At 39.6% G+C, this 14,374-nt stretch overlaps 1 protein-coding gene across 2 annotated transcripts; it reads right to left on the bottom strand.

The window, feature by feature from the left end:
* Positions 1-8,581: 8,581 nt before the first annotated feature.
* On the bottom strand, positions 8,582-14,010 carry LOC125767664 (protein rogdi). 2 transcript variants are annotated; one of them, XM_049434473.1, is made up of 5 exons: positions 13,217-14,010; positions 11,375-11,753; positions 10,491-10,694; positions 9,915-10,403; positions 8,582-9,365 (listed from the first exon to the last, which is right to left on the bottom strand). In XM_049434473.1, exons 1-5 carry the CDS (start codon positions 13,225-13,227, stop codon positions 9,297-9,299), a joined length of 1,152 nt encoding a protein of 383 aa, XP_049290430.1. In that variant the 5' UTR covers positions 13,228-14,010; the 3' UTR covers positions 8,582-9,296. The 2 variants fall into 2 exon arrangements, with proteins under 2 accessions (XP_049290430.1, XP_049290429.1); XM_049434472.1 differs by lacking the exon at positions 13,217-14,010 and adding an exon at positions 12,938-13,185.
* Between the last annotated feature and the right edge of the window lie 364 nt (positions 14,011-14,374).

Raw genomic sequence — 14,374 nt, 5'->3', positions numbered from 1 at the left:
CGGATGTTCTGTTGTAATGATTGTTTTGTTTTCCATCTTTTTTTTGGTTTCGTTCAGTGAGATGAGTTTGTTTTGTTCGTTTGTTTGCTGCTTGTTATTGGCATTGTTTGGTGGTGGTGAGAAGATTAATCAACTTTTATCCTCATTTGCGTGGCCTTTACTTTCCTTTTTCCGTTACTTTTGTTTTTTTTCATGTCTGTATGTCGTTCTTCTGCTGTTTTTCGTTATCTACTGTCTGAATTCTTCGGTGTTTTTTTTTTGCTATGAGAGTATGAAAATGCACTGGATGTCAATTAACGCGTGATAGTTTTGTGTGTTAAGAAACAAAACAATTATTTTTAATTAAACTTGTTGGCTAATGTTGTTTATTGCGTTAATTTTTAGTAGTATGCTTTTTTTCGGATCAATTACTTAACTATTTTTAAATACGATATTTTTGTTGATATTTCACTTTCAAAACATGTCGCTTACCATTTTCTTATGTTTTTTTTTTAAATAAAATTGCTGCTTGCTCTAATAATTTTAAAATTTGATTACACATGTATTTTCTTTTATTTTGCTGCACAAATTAAGACACAATAAAAGCAAAAGAATATTCACAAATAGCAAGTTAAAACATTTCAAAATGATTAAAAAAAACAAATTAATTATCTTTACACAACTATAATTACCATTCACATAAGCACAACCGTTCGTTGCTGTTGCACTGTTAAAATAAAACACTAAACATATTGCAAATAACGTTGCTAGTCGTAATCATCATGAGTATATTTTACGTGAAAAACAACCTTTCCTTTTTACATCATCTACTATAACAACGGATAACATGCTACCTCCACCCAAAAGTGCAAGGTTAACCAGTGAGCAAATGCAGCAAATCGTTGTTAATTACTTAAATGTAGATCGATACCAAAACGTTTCAATGATCTTTTTTTTTCCTCCGCATGCCAGCACAAAACAATTCCACACCCGCGACTACTAGCGATTAGTAGACGGCTCCTCTGCTTTACCGCACATAATCCCAATCAATTTCACACACTAAATGATTGAGTTAATCATGCCACTCTAGCAATGGGCACACGCGCGACGCATTTATTAAACGTAGTACCACATTAGCCACTTCCACCAGCCGACCGGTTTGGTGATGCTTTAATTTTATCACCAAATAAATCACCTCGCCAGGGTATAACGCCGGTTGCCCGATCCATTTTATTGACCACCTTTCACACAAACTGTGTCTAATCCAATCCCATTTTGCATCATATTTTTGGAAAATTTGCATTCATCTGCACACGCACAAACAAACACGGTGTGCAGTAAAATTGATTCATCCCCGAAAATTTGGCCTTCCATTTTCAGCCTGTTCCGATGCCCGCTCCTGGGGAAATGGCCGTGCAGAAAGATGCAAAAGCGCACCGGTTATAAAATGTGCACTTCCGGCCATAAAATCGATGCAAAATAGTGATGAATTGATGAATCTACTGACCGGTGCAATTGCGCTTGCAGCATAAAAATGGTACACAAATAGTCTGTAGCTTTTAACGTCTACCGCCAGCTCGTAACACGGACGTGAAACGGAGAGACCGTTGGATTCTATTGAACTCAATCAGTGGACTCAATCGAACATGTTAATGCTGACAATAATTTTCCGAATGAAATCAATTAACACTAATTTTAATTAATTTTATCATATTTTATCGTAATTATTTATGCTCAACCCGGTACCCGTGTGTGTGTGAGGGAGAGGCCCATTTCCCTTTATTCTGCTCTTTTAATGTACCAGAACCTGCAGGACGTATCGTGCGTATCAGGTTCGCGGATACAACCCGGTTGGTTCGTACTCGAGCTTTGGTATTAATTTTAGTTGCTCGCTTATACTTCTCCCATGCAACCATTTTTGGAGCGCCTCCATATGTTATTGTGCGATTATTTTTTCCTATGCAATCTTTCATCTCGTTCCGCTTGCCTTATTTATCTTTTTATTACTATTTTCCACAAGTTTTTTTTTCAATCAATAGCACCACCCGTACATTGCAAAGTCGTTCAAAAAATGCACCGGACTGTGTTTCATTTTGTTTCCTTTGTTTGCTATCTATCAGCATTTTATTCGACTGAACGCATCCTGCACGGTGCTGTGCATCCGGTGTTTCGGTGTCATGTGTAGGGAAAGCGACACTGGCAATCGCGGTATTGATTCCCGGGGCCAATATTGATAAAGCAATCTGTCAGGTGCAAATGCTGACGTTCCATGCTTGATAGAGGTACGGTCGCATCAGTTAAAGCTAAAGCGCTGGATGAATGTTACACAGCAGCGAAAGCGCAATTTGACCTCAAAGTATAACGACTTTATTAAGGGACGGTACTGTTATTTACTGTTCTACTTTATGGTGTAATTGGAGTTCAAAAGTAAAATGAAGGTGGTAATATGGATATCCGATAATAAAGAACAATCGAAAAAGGCAAGGTTAATAACTTGTAATGATTTAAAAGCTAGGCACAAATTTTTAAAAACATCCTCTGTTATTGAGCCATTTTTATGATGTGATTGGATGAGTTGTGTATTGTATATCTATTGTAGATCATCATTGAACCACCAAAACTAGATAAGAGAGATTTGCTTAGTTTAGTCTTCGTGAACTATTCGCGGCTTATGTTTAAAGACTCAGACTTGATCTTTGCGACATATTTGCTAATTAATAAACTATCTTAAGAGTGATATGACCCAGGTATTATCCGGCCTGGACTAAAGAATTCATTAATATAACAAACCTGGTTGAATTCGTTAATAACTGCTATACACCATTCTCTTCTGGAGCTCAGATGGACAACTGTATATAGCAGTCTTATTTACAGGCAGTTTTTGATCGCGTGAACTACCGCTTGTTGATCGCTAAGCTTAACCTTCTTGGATTCTTTGCACCTCTGTTAAATTGGTTCAGTTCCTTCGTCAAAATTCCTTCGTCGTCGTCGTATTTACTACGTGCAGATTGACGACACTTCTTCATGCGAATTGGAGAGTTCTTCTGGTATTCTCCACGGTAGCAATCTGGGTCTTTTGCTGTTCTAAACGACGTTATACTGATCAATACAGAGTGAGGCTGTTTCGTCATGTGCGGTGCGTTTCCGATTGTTTTTGCCCACAACGATCAGTCGTTGCACAACGATCGTTGTTGAGACGACTGCTGCAGAAGTTCGGCACGAGACGTACAGGACCACAGCTAGCACGTTGGCTGGATCAGGTAGAGCCAAACCTGCCGGAGATAGGATGCAGACGTGGATGGAGGACTGCAGTCGTTGACCGAGTTTCCTGGAAACGGATTGGCGACCATGAGCAGGCCAAGATGAAAACGAAACAAAAAAATATACAATATCGCTAAAGGGAAGATTTGATAGTATATTTACTACATTTCGTAACTGAACTAATATAATCAGACGATTTCTTCAACAAAATCATTCGAGTAATTGAAGCTTTGTCTTTGCAGAAAAACAGTGAATACACATTACGTCGATAAGACGTCATAAAGAGTTATGCCATCGTACCTTCTAGACATTGCTTCTGTCTGATGCTTCTGATGATTATTTTCAAGTCCGAGAGCTAAGCATTCAGTCTCGTTTGTTTCACAATACCTCAGGTCTTCTGATTGGTATTTATTGATATTGGTAAGACACTGGATCAGAAAATTTTCGAAGTCGTGCTGCTGAATTCTTGAAAAATAGGCAGGTTGCTAATTCTTCTTCTTGTGTAGCACTACAAACTCAAGAGATTTGTTGGTGCGCCATTTCTAGCTTTACTTGACTTTATTTTTCCGTAGCTGGATAGTTAGTCAGGATGGGCTTTGATAGATGTTTCCGTTTACAATTTAATTCCCAATTTGTACTTTATATTCAATCCTTGAGAATATCTTCCTTCCGTAGGAATATCTTTCGTTACATTGTCTGAAACCCCAGTACCGAAACATCCGGATGTGTTGCATCGTATTTCTATTGCAATCTATTGACTAGTCAAACATCGGAGCTCCTGTTTGATGGAAGTGGTTGAATTTTACTGTAATGATAAAAATGAATTTGGCTGTACTTTTTTTCTGATAAAAAAAAAACTAGGCAAGTCTAATTGCATATGAGATAAACGGATTAAAAATCGAATTCCGAATAATCGATTATTACTGTTTTTCGTACCTGATTAGCAATTTGTTCCAGATAATTTAAATATAACCAATCATCAGAAAGGCAAACATAAATCAGATCATTCCAAACCTTAAGCCACGAGTAATGTTTGAAGAATAAATGCTTTCACTTCCCAATCAACTTAATACTTCTACGAATTTAAATACAGATTCCCCGATTACGATAAAATGACGAAAAAAAGCACACCAACATCATCATTTTTCCTGCCTTATCACCATATTGTTTGTAAATACTTATCAATTTTCTCTTACCTCAATCTCCAATCGATCGGAATCAACCACACCAACCCGTTGTTTAACAACTTTCTTTCGGCGAATTAACTCGGCGACTTTTTATTATATTTATTTTGGTTGTTGTCCCTTTTTGTTCTGCACTTGCAAATTGCATTTTAATTATCAACACGCATTAAACCCTTGACGCCGTTATGCATTTGCATTTTTTGGACCAATTTTGCCATGTTCTCACCACCGTGGTCAAGAGCCAACGAAAATGTGCGGAACGTTTCCCCGGTCTATTGTTGAACTCCAAAAAGAATTTCTTTTCAGTTGTTTTTTGTTTTGTGTGGCATTTGGATGTTCTTTTTTCTCAATCTACCCGGCAGTAAAATCCAATGACCCAAAGAAAAAATATGATTTCAACCTTCACGGTACTGGACGCACACGGGCCAGGTGGGTGCGTGGTAGTATGGTTTTCATTAACACCTGCGCCGCCAGACACCGACCAACATCATTATTATTATAATTACAGTGCGATTTTCGGTGTATCTTTAAAATCCCATTCAATCTGTGTTTGCAAAACAAAGCCCACCCGACATCCACCTCGTCCCGAGCACCATTACGACCATTATGCTGCGTCGATACTTTACATAATAAACCAAAAAAACAACGGAAGTAAAACAGTGTAAAAAAAATGTTAACCCCAACTTTCGGTGTTGCACATCATTGCGACACCACTGTTTGCCGGACTGTGCAAGGAAAAGTGGTTGACTCAACTGGAAAAGCGGAAGCCACAATGCTTAAAACACACAACTTTTACTGAATGTGCATTCACTGGTTGTATTTATGTCTCATACAGTACAATCATTAAACTTGCTTTGCTTAATAATTTTATACTTTGTACGTTGACATTAAATATATAAATAGTATGGAGCAGTCATTGCAAACAAAGACGGACGGATGATTATACTGAATGAGAAAAAAATGTGATGAAATGCAACACAGCTAAAAACAAGAAATTAATAATTATTTAAAAAAGAAACATGAAGCAAGATGTTTATTGAGAAATAAAACATATAACACATAGCAAAAGAAAATCAATGAAAAAAACAACATGAAAGACGAACACCAATAAAAAAAAAACAACGAAAAAAAACAACAGAAATCAAAGAACATATTCATGTGACATGAAAAAAGTTAGCATAATCTTTTATGCTAACTTTAATAACAAATAATAAACACTTTAATGAAACAGCAAAAGAAAAATGAGAAGAAATAAATGATTTACTTTACTAAAACACTAACCCTAAAATTTTGTTGCTTTGCTGAGATATGTTCGCCGGAATAGAATTGAAAGATGTTTTTTAATTCTTATAGAATTTAAATTGCCTCTTAATTTACTTCCATAAACCAGAACGCGTAGAGCTTCTCGATTGGTTGTGAACTTGTGATGTGATTAAAAAAAGTCACTTATCACTAGATCAAACCAGCTCGTTACAGAAGCTGAAGTTTTAATTACTGAAGGGGAAAAAACATTACTACGTACTTTGTATGCAATTACCTGCTGTACTTGCTGATAGCATATCCCATACTCACCATAATCCGATCATACTGATTCATTGTTTATTGTCTCACTTTCATCGAACACAACGAAAGCTCATGGTACGTTCACTTTCACCGTCGTGGTGAACTATTACAAAAAGGTCTTATCATCCAATCCAATTCAGAGATGATGGCCCAGTAAAGACTACCGTATAATAACGCACCATTCGATAATTGCTCTCCTCTGTTTGGGAAATGAACTTCCGAACAATGTTTCGGCTTCAATGAAAATGCGCCATTACGCTGTGAACCAACAAACAAAAACATCCAAAAAGTGACCATTAAATTAGACCGATGCACACGGGTACAATATATCACATCGTTTGCCTTTGAAGCGTGGGGAGTTGGGTTGCGTTACTATTGTGTCGCTCGGAACCACGAGTGCAAGCATATATTTGGTTCAATCAAACTTCACCCACCGTCTATCAATCGCACGCATGAACACACAAACACATTCGATATTTGTTTTGTTTTTCGTTTTTTCCCTGTTATTATTTCAATTAATTATTATTTTTGTTATCATGATCAATGCTATTGCTATTGCTAGATTCGCGGCCATTATAACACATACCGCCATATGTAACTGTTACAACTGTTACTTTCGCTGTACCTGTTCCTTACATTGTAGAATGTTCCAAATGCGGGACACATTTCCTGTTTTATCGAAGGGTTGAACGATGTTTGATAAGGGTTTTTTTTTGTTAACATTTCGATCGCCTTCTTTACAATGTTTGTCAAGCTAACACTTTTTACCTGCCAGGTAGTGCGAATTTTTTCTCTGACTTTCTTTTTCTTGACATGCATTAGCTTAATGTTGACCAATTTCTACCATATTTACGTCAGCAGTTTGTTACATTATTGTCCTTACTGTTCGCACACTTTGCTGCGAAGCTCTGTTTGCCAGTGAACGTTTGTTCAGATTCAGATAAACAGAACAAACACGCCTAGGGTGTAATGCGGGGGGTTTTTATTGCTATATACGAGAGAAACCTACACGATGCACGGTTGCCTTCTAAGGGATACTTTTCGAGAATTTGCGTGTTGTTGCTTTCTTCTCAAACTGAACTTTACAGTTTAAGATTTTATTTCACGTTTACAGAGTTTTGGGGATTGATCGTCTATGATTGGACACATATTTCAATTTCTACCTGTTTTTTTCTTTCTCTACAACCGTTTTACCATCCATCAGCATGATTTAGCTTCACGCTTGTTTGTTTCAATATACTTATCATTAGTTTGCTTTAATTTGAATATTTTAGTTATTCCAGTTTAGGATTTAATTCAACTTGGATTTAATTATACTTGGAAACAAACAACCAGAATTTTTCAAAATTCTTTGCAAAAGGTTATGTAGGATAGTATTCCGAATGATATACCTTTTTTTCTAATGTAACAAACCTGAAGCTAGTGAGGAAAATTTCCATTTTGGATTAACAGTAAGGATTAAAACGCTCTAACGCAATTGACTTTGAATCATTTGTTTTTTGCAAATTTTGTTTAAAACATATCCGTCACCCCTTGATTTGGGCTCGTTCTTACCTTAATATTTGTGCCTTAATATTTGTATACCGTCGTTTAAACATGACTAGATTTGATCGTTTAATGTTATGTTTCGAACAGGGTATTTTCATTTTTTGTATATTTATATATATAAGGGTATGAGATCTTTTCTTTACATGCCATTTTAGAAGGCAACAAATATTTCCTACAAAGCACATTCAAACGAAAGTAACAGCAGAAGCATCTGTGCTTAACTCATCGTTGCCGAGTAGTTAAGAAAGGAAAGTTTATTAAAAACAAAAGTAATAAGCAATGTCTTCCTTTTCAGTTTGGTTAGAAACAATCGAATTTGTTAGCGTTGCGGTTTACGGTTGTAAATGCTATACAATATTAACATATTTCTAAGCCATCGTTTTAAAAATCAAATGGAAAACAAAAACCATGTACGAAGTTCGGTATAACGTAAGTGTTGCATTGAATAATCGAAATAAAACACTGAAAATAATTCTTAATTTCATTTAAAAAAAACTAAACAAGTGCCATATGCCCATTACGCTCGAGCATCACTTACTGTACTAATGACTGAAAATCGAACCACAAATCCAACAAACAACTAGATAATGTCCAATGTTTGTCCTAGCTAGCTAAATTTTTGTCACGCGCTGCACTCAAAATATTAACCTCGAAAAAGCCCAACGTTTAAGCAATAACTCGTGTTTTCTCTTATTTTTTTTTGTGTTGTATTTTTAAACCATTTTTTGAGATTCAGCTAGTCCAATGACGTAAACATCAGTCATATTGTAAAACGGTGCATATATGCAGCTGCACCGTGCGGTTCTACCCTTTCGCCTAATAATATTATTAGCATTTGTTCTGGCTTTTTTGGCGTTATCACATGTTCAGTGTTGTATAATTACATCATTAACCAAACGACAAGCTGTCGCCTCTGGCGGGTAGATCGATAGCCACGGTCTCCAAAAATTCCATTTTTGTTTAATGTTCAGATTTTAATATTTCTTTTCCTCTTTATGTTTTTTTGTGTGTTTTTCTATTTGGCAAACTACTTTTTTCGGCTAGCATTTCTTTTTTTTTGTTTTGCTTAATTTTACACCTTTCAATATTTCCTGCCATATACATAAGTACAGATACGTCTTCTAAAGGTCCATGTTAGTAGGAATGGATTTTGTATGGTTTTGCGTTTCTTTACCAGGCTACAGTAACCGATGGGATGCCAATCACATTTTTTTTTGTTAGCGGAACCACCCCCTTTTTCTGGCAATACCGGTACAACACACGGTACTGAACCGATTTCTCAAACTCCCATCGTCGAACACACCCATAACGGGCCAATCAGCAAAAGTTATTCCTCCATCGAACGGGTCGCTATTCGCAAAATCATGGCACAAGGAATCGCATTTCGTGGTGAGCGAGCGTCACAGTTAAACAGTGGGTGTAATGATGCGGATTATACACCGGTGTAGCCGTAATACGATGATGCTAGCTTCGTATCTGCTTAATCTAATGCAATAACAACGGGTAGCGCTTGGGATAATAACAAACATCAAGTATCAGCGCATCAACAAACACGAGTACTCGGCAGAGAAACGGGGGTCCGATAGCGGGGGGGATGAATATTTCCGCGAGTCTTTAAGAAGAACGGTTGTTACCATATCCTGCTATCAATTTGCCATCTTAGCTGCTTAACACACCATGAACACGACGAACAAACGAAGGACGGTTTTGCTATGTCTACGATGGACATGGTATGCAACCGTTAGTTGAGTGAACGCGGCATCAGTAGGACAGAGCGGAAGGCGAACGGGAACCAACTGTGAAGTCCTTATACTGTGAGAATACTGATATCTAAAAATGGAGAGAAGAGAATAACGGTTAAAAAATAAAACTAGTGTGTGTCGTAGCACTAAACGAATGCTTTTACTAATGTACTTCCTAAGTAGCTACAATAAAATAAAATGACAATGTTACCCTTAAAACCCTCGTCATAAATAAGAATCGTTCGAACAGTAACGGCTTCCATCGATGAATCAACCGAAGATAAGAATCGATCCACAATCAGATGTCTCTATTCCCATCGGAAGCTTATCTGGCCCCAATGGATGGCTCTTATCGTATAGTTAACTAGCGCTTCAAAACAAAAATCACTGCCACACATCAAAAACCCTGTTACCTGTCGATGCAAAAAAAACGAGTAACGACGATGATGCAAAAAAACGAAACCCCGAGTGGTGAAAGACCCACCAGCAAACAGTCGCCAATTGACTTCTATTTCCCCATGTCAATCATTTGCATCTAGTGTAAATTGGTCTAATTGACGTAACTACTTATTAGCGAGACGAAGACGCGCAGCGAGGCGTGAAATGAATGAACCGAGAGTTTTCTTCAAGCGCCTACCTTATCCTTCAGCTGCTGGCACAGTTGTAACGCAACGGTAAACAGCACCAGCACCTCGTTTAACCACGGTACGGAACATTCCGCCTGGCAGGAATCAAACTTCATCGTGCCCTGAAAGTTCGTCAGCTGATAGGCAACGAAGATGAGCTTGTGGCTCTGTATGTAGAAACTGATCGCCAGATCCTCGGGCAAATTCGGTGACAGTGCTTTCATGTTTCGGCTCTTCATTAGCTCATCGATTGGCTTCTTGCGTGGCACTACCAGCGAGGTACGGCCACGCTGCAGCGCTCCCAAAATGTTGCCCAGTATGTGCAACACCTCGTCGGATGTTTTGAAATGATAAGCACTGTCGACGTTGTCGATGTGGTTGATCGCTTGCTGCAGATGGTTGGCTGCATCCTGCACTTGCTGTATCTTCCATGGATAGTCCTGGGTGATGGAGGTACGCTGAATTTGTTGTTGTTGGCGCTGTACCTTAAAGTTTATGTCCTGATAAAGCCAGAGGGAAGAAAAACGCAAATGAATGTTCCACCATCATTGCAAAACAACGCCACAATTACAGCAGCATGTACTTACCGCATGTGTTATGCTGTCCCCGGTTAGCGTGACGATACACTTTAGCTGTTCCGGTGCGGCTGTAAGCACAAACTTGTCCTGCTTCTTGCCCTCGTTACCGTACAGCGGAACCGGAAATCGGTGGGCACACTCCACCAGAATAACGTGCAGTTGCTTCAGCACCGAATGTACCTCCTCGTGCAGTACCCACTCGAATTCCACCTGCTGTGACGATTACGAACCAGCAAAGCATTACAGGAGAAGCAAAACATGAATGGCCCAGCAGGAACCAACGCCACACGGTGATCGGAGAAAAGAGTTGCAAGGGAAACGTTTGTTAATATTACATCGTTTTTCAATTACATTAACACGCTTCTGTGTCGCATGCTATCATTGCGGGAAAGGTAATTGTCTCTAGCGCCTTGACACTAACTTTCGCATTGATGGTTCCAAGAGCTGTATCAAAACATCCTTAAATTTCTTCGCAACGGACAATGATAAGCACATTGACGAGACGCGAGTGAACAACCTTGCGAGATAAAATTAGAACACTCGAGTCTAGCCAACCGTGGGGTTTGCCGCTTGGAGATAGGGTTTGTGTCAGGATCGCTAGAGCCCTACGTGATGCAGTAGGTCTCGAGCCATAAATCGATAATGACGGTACGGTTGAGCACCTTTCCAGCATGATAGCGCTCGCGCTTCAATCGCAGCGATTATGCATAATCACCAGCGATAAACGACATATTATTGGCATATCATTGACCAACTCGCGCCAAGGTGACGCCCCCCTATATTATCCCACACTACGATTCGGCGCTCGTCGTTAGCGCACTTTGCATACTGATAATGAACTTCTCCACATCTCTTCATACCGCTGCTACTGTCCATTCCGTTTGCTTGCTTACCAGATTTAGGGCTTCCTCCTTCTCGCAGTCGGCCATCTTCTGTCCTACTTTTCGCTGTGGCGGTGCCCGTCTATTGTACGGCCCACTGCTACTAACCGATCCGAAACTCGTGTTACTCTGACGAAAGCTACTAGCACGATCAAACTCTGACGTAGATCGGTTTCCTCCCGATCCGCTATTGCTACTGCCAGCGGATGGAACGAAGATTTGCTCCAGATAGCGCCACCGATGCTGACCGGACACTGAGGGGCTCGGTGTGTTCGGTATACTGCTGCTGCTGCCGGAACTGACCGTATCGAGCTGGTCCGAGAAGGTTACCTTCACTTTTTTCCCGCTCTTCCGCCGGGAGTGTGGCTTAGTGAACCAGTTCGATCCGCTGCTGTCTCGATCGAACAAAACGATCGAAAATATAGAGAAAAACGAGAAAAAAAAGCCCAATTTGCAAAGTGAGTTACATTTGCATGTTTCCTTTCACCAAATCAATTTGTGGTAATATGTTAAAAGTGTTTCTTGTAGATTCACAAAAACTCCACCTAATGCTGTTCACTTTTTTCTAGTTTTAGTTTATTTTTTCACAAGAACTATTGCATCCCTCCCAACTGATAAGTGACAATGTCACCCACTACCATGGAGGTGGCCGGACACAGATAGTGAAGCGAAAGCAAAATGTTCCACGGTGACCGCACGCTCGGTCCACAAACATAATCGACGGAACTCTGATTGGCCTTGGCCAGAAGTACGGTGGTCTATAATCCGTGAAACCCACGAAGAAATCCTAAACACGAATGCGCCCAGTTCGGATAGGAAGCTGCCTAACTGTTTGTGAACTAAATTTTCCACAACTTTTCAATAAAGAGTAACCACTCAACCTACCGTTCTTACTTTTACACACTTTCACACCGATTCTAGCTATCTTTTGCAGTAACTAAACTTTTGTAACCTTTACGTTGTGCAAGCACTTTTTCGTAAACAACTTTATTTTGACAATGCCGTCGTAAACAGTCATCGTCGGGGGGTGACGTTTATAGTGCAGAGGCGAATGCTTTTAGTGTGGATGTATGCCCGTGCACTTCTTGCACGTGCTTGAACCGCTGAGGCTGTGTTCTGTTAAATGTATTCTCTAACGACTTTTGTTTGATTTAATTATCTTTTAAAAAAGTCGTGTAGAAATGCGGGCTTATCGCTAACCGGTGTGAATAATAATATTTTAAACAACATACATTTTAAAATATAGATTTCTTTCACTAATCGTTTTTTTCAAAGTTTTGAGGAAGCCTCGAGATTTCCTAACTGTGGGATATTTTTGAAAGAAATAAAACTTTTATCAAAAATTTAATTCAGAAAAAACTTTTCAACTCTCCTTCGATCACTTCGCACCTCGCTATTATCTTTTCAATTGGACGCAACTGAACGTTATCAACCAATGGCTCACATTGAAGGGCTCATGTAAACATCATTTTTTGTGTGTTCTGCTAACCATATCTCGTTGATTTATCATTGCATCTTCTAAAATTAATAACACGAAATAAAACCACCCTTTCTCGAAGCGTATCATTTGATTACCACCGTTCCACGTTTCGTTCTCCATTGGAGCTGGTACAAAGGGGAAAGATGTTGCAACATTTCGAACCCATGTTCACGTTCTCGGCACGATCACAACGAACTTTATATTAAAGAACAATCGGTATGAGCCACTTGAGCACCACTTGAGCCAGACGAGAGTGAAAGTTAGATCCCGTACTGACCGTTGTCCACTAAGTACTGCCAACCGAGAGCAACCTTACTGGGGATAACTATGCCTAGGCAGAAATAGTTAAGCTGTTTGAATGAGAAAATACTTACAATCGCAACATTTGCTCAAGCTGTGTGTTTGCTTCGTTGGTAATTGTTTAGAGCCGAAGTTCGTCCAATGCAGAAGGAATGCTTTCACCTTTATACAGCGCACTGTACAAGTGTCGCCAATTTGCAACCAGCCCCGATCGTGAAATTCCAATACACTAGTGGTGAAGAAAACGTAAGCCAAAGAAAAATAAACCCACCCAACTGCTCTTCACAGAGATCGTCCACTGGAATTCGTTTTGACCGTTGCCCGCGTGATCAGTGGGCTCTTGTCGTGTTTTTTTTCTTTTCTTGCTTTTGACTACGCGCGACAAATTTGGTTCGATAATTATCAAAATCAACAGCACGATAAACAACAGAACATTGGAACGTGTGCTAGCGTTCGGGGGCCTTGTGGGGAACGCTAGACGTGATGATAACCGAACGGGATGGCCTCGTATTCACGCACAGCACGACACACTTTGTTTGGACACTTCGATCGTACGAATGCGACAATTGATTTGAACTACAGCACCATCAGATTGCCGCCATCGGTGTGTTTTTCAGTACCAACACACAACGCGGACTATGTGCATGTTTCTCGAGCCGGTTCCACTGATTGACTAGTTTTCGTTTTATTCATTTCCATTCCAACCATCCCCAAAGATCGACCTCCGGAGCATTTCTTCTTACTGTCTACCGTCTAAGATAACGTAACCGGTAGGGGCGACACGGTTGTAGTACGAGACACGGCCAAACGAGAAGACGTTCCCCGCCACAGCTTACCGGCATCTTTATCATCAGCTGTTGAGCTCCGACATGACTATCTTCCCGGTTCGCTGATAAGCTAACTGTTCTATTCGCCACCTTTTGAATGTGTTTGAATACGTCTTCCTTCGCTTTGCTACGTTTCGTGTTTGTCCGGAACCGAGCTAAACCATGTGATGAACATGAACGCCAGTGACCTTCGTCACCCGGTGACTCGCGGAAAGTGCATCAGGTGATGGAGCGGGACAGCTTGTTGGAATCGAGATATGCATGACACATCGATTCGTTCCGGTGGTCAGAGTTTTGCACTTAATTTAAACTGTTCATAAGATGACGTTGTTATTAGTGGCGGTTAAAATAGCATTTATGCGATTCATTCTAAATGCAAAAAAAAATCATTATGTTTGTGTAATA

The sequence above is a fragment of the Anopheles funestus genome, chromosome 3RL (assembly GCF_943734845.2).
Source record: "Anopheles funestus chromosome 3RL, idAnoFuneDA-416_04, whole genome shotgun sequence".
NCBI lineage: Eukaryota > Metazoa > Arthropoda > Insecta > Diptera > Culicidae > Anopheles > Anopheles funestus.
This window is presented reverse-complemented; position numbering and strand designations above follow the sequence as displayed.

What these genes read in the sequence shown, in the direction of transcription:
- LOC125767664 (XM_049434472.1), bottom strand. Translation starts at nt 13,008, where the DNA reads ATGGGTTCGAAATGTTGCAACATCTTTCCCCTTTGTACCAGCTCCAAT. An exon ending in AGGAGGAAGCCCTAAATCTG is followed by an intron (nt 10,695 to 11,374) that starts GTAAGCAAGCAA and finishes TAATCGTCACAG; the next exon opens with CAGGTGGAATTCGAGTGGGT. An exon ending in GCCAGCAGCTGAAGGATAAG is followed by an intron (nt 9,366 to 9,914) that starts GTAGGCGCTTGA and finishes CTCCATTTTTAG; the next exon opens with ATATCAGTATTCTCACAGTA.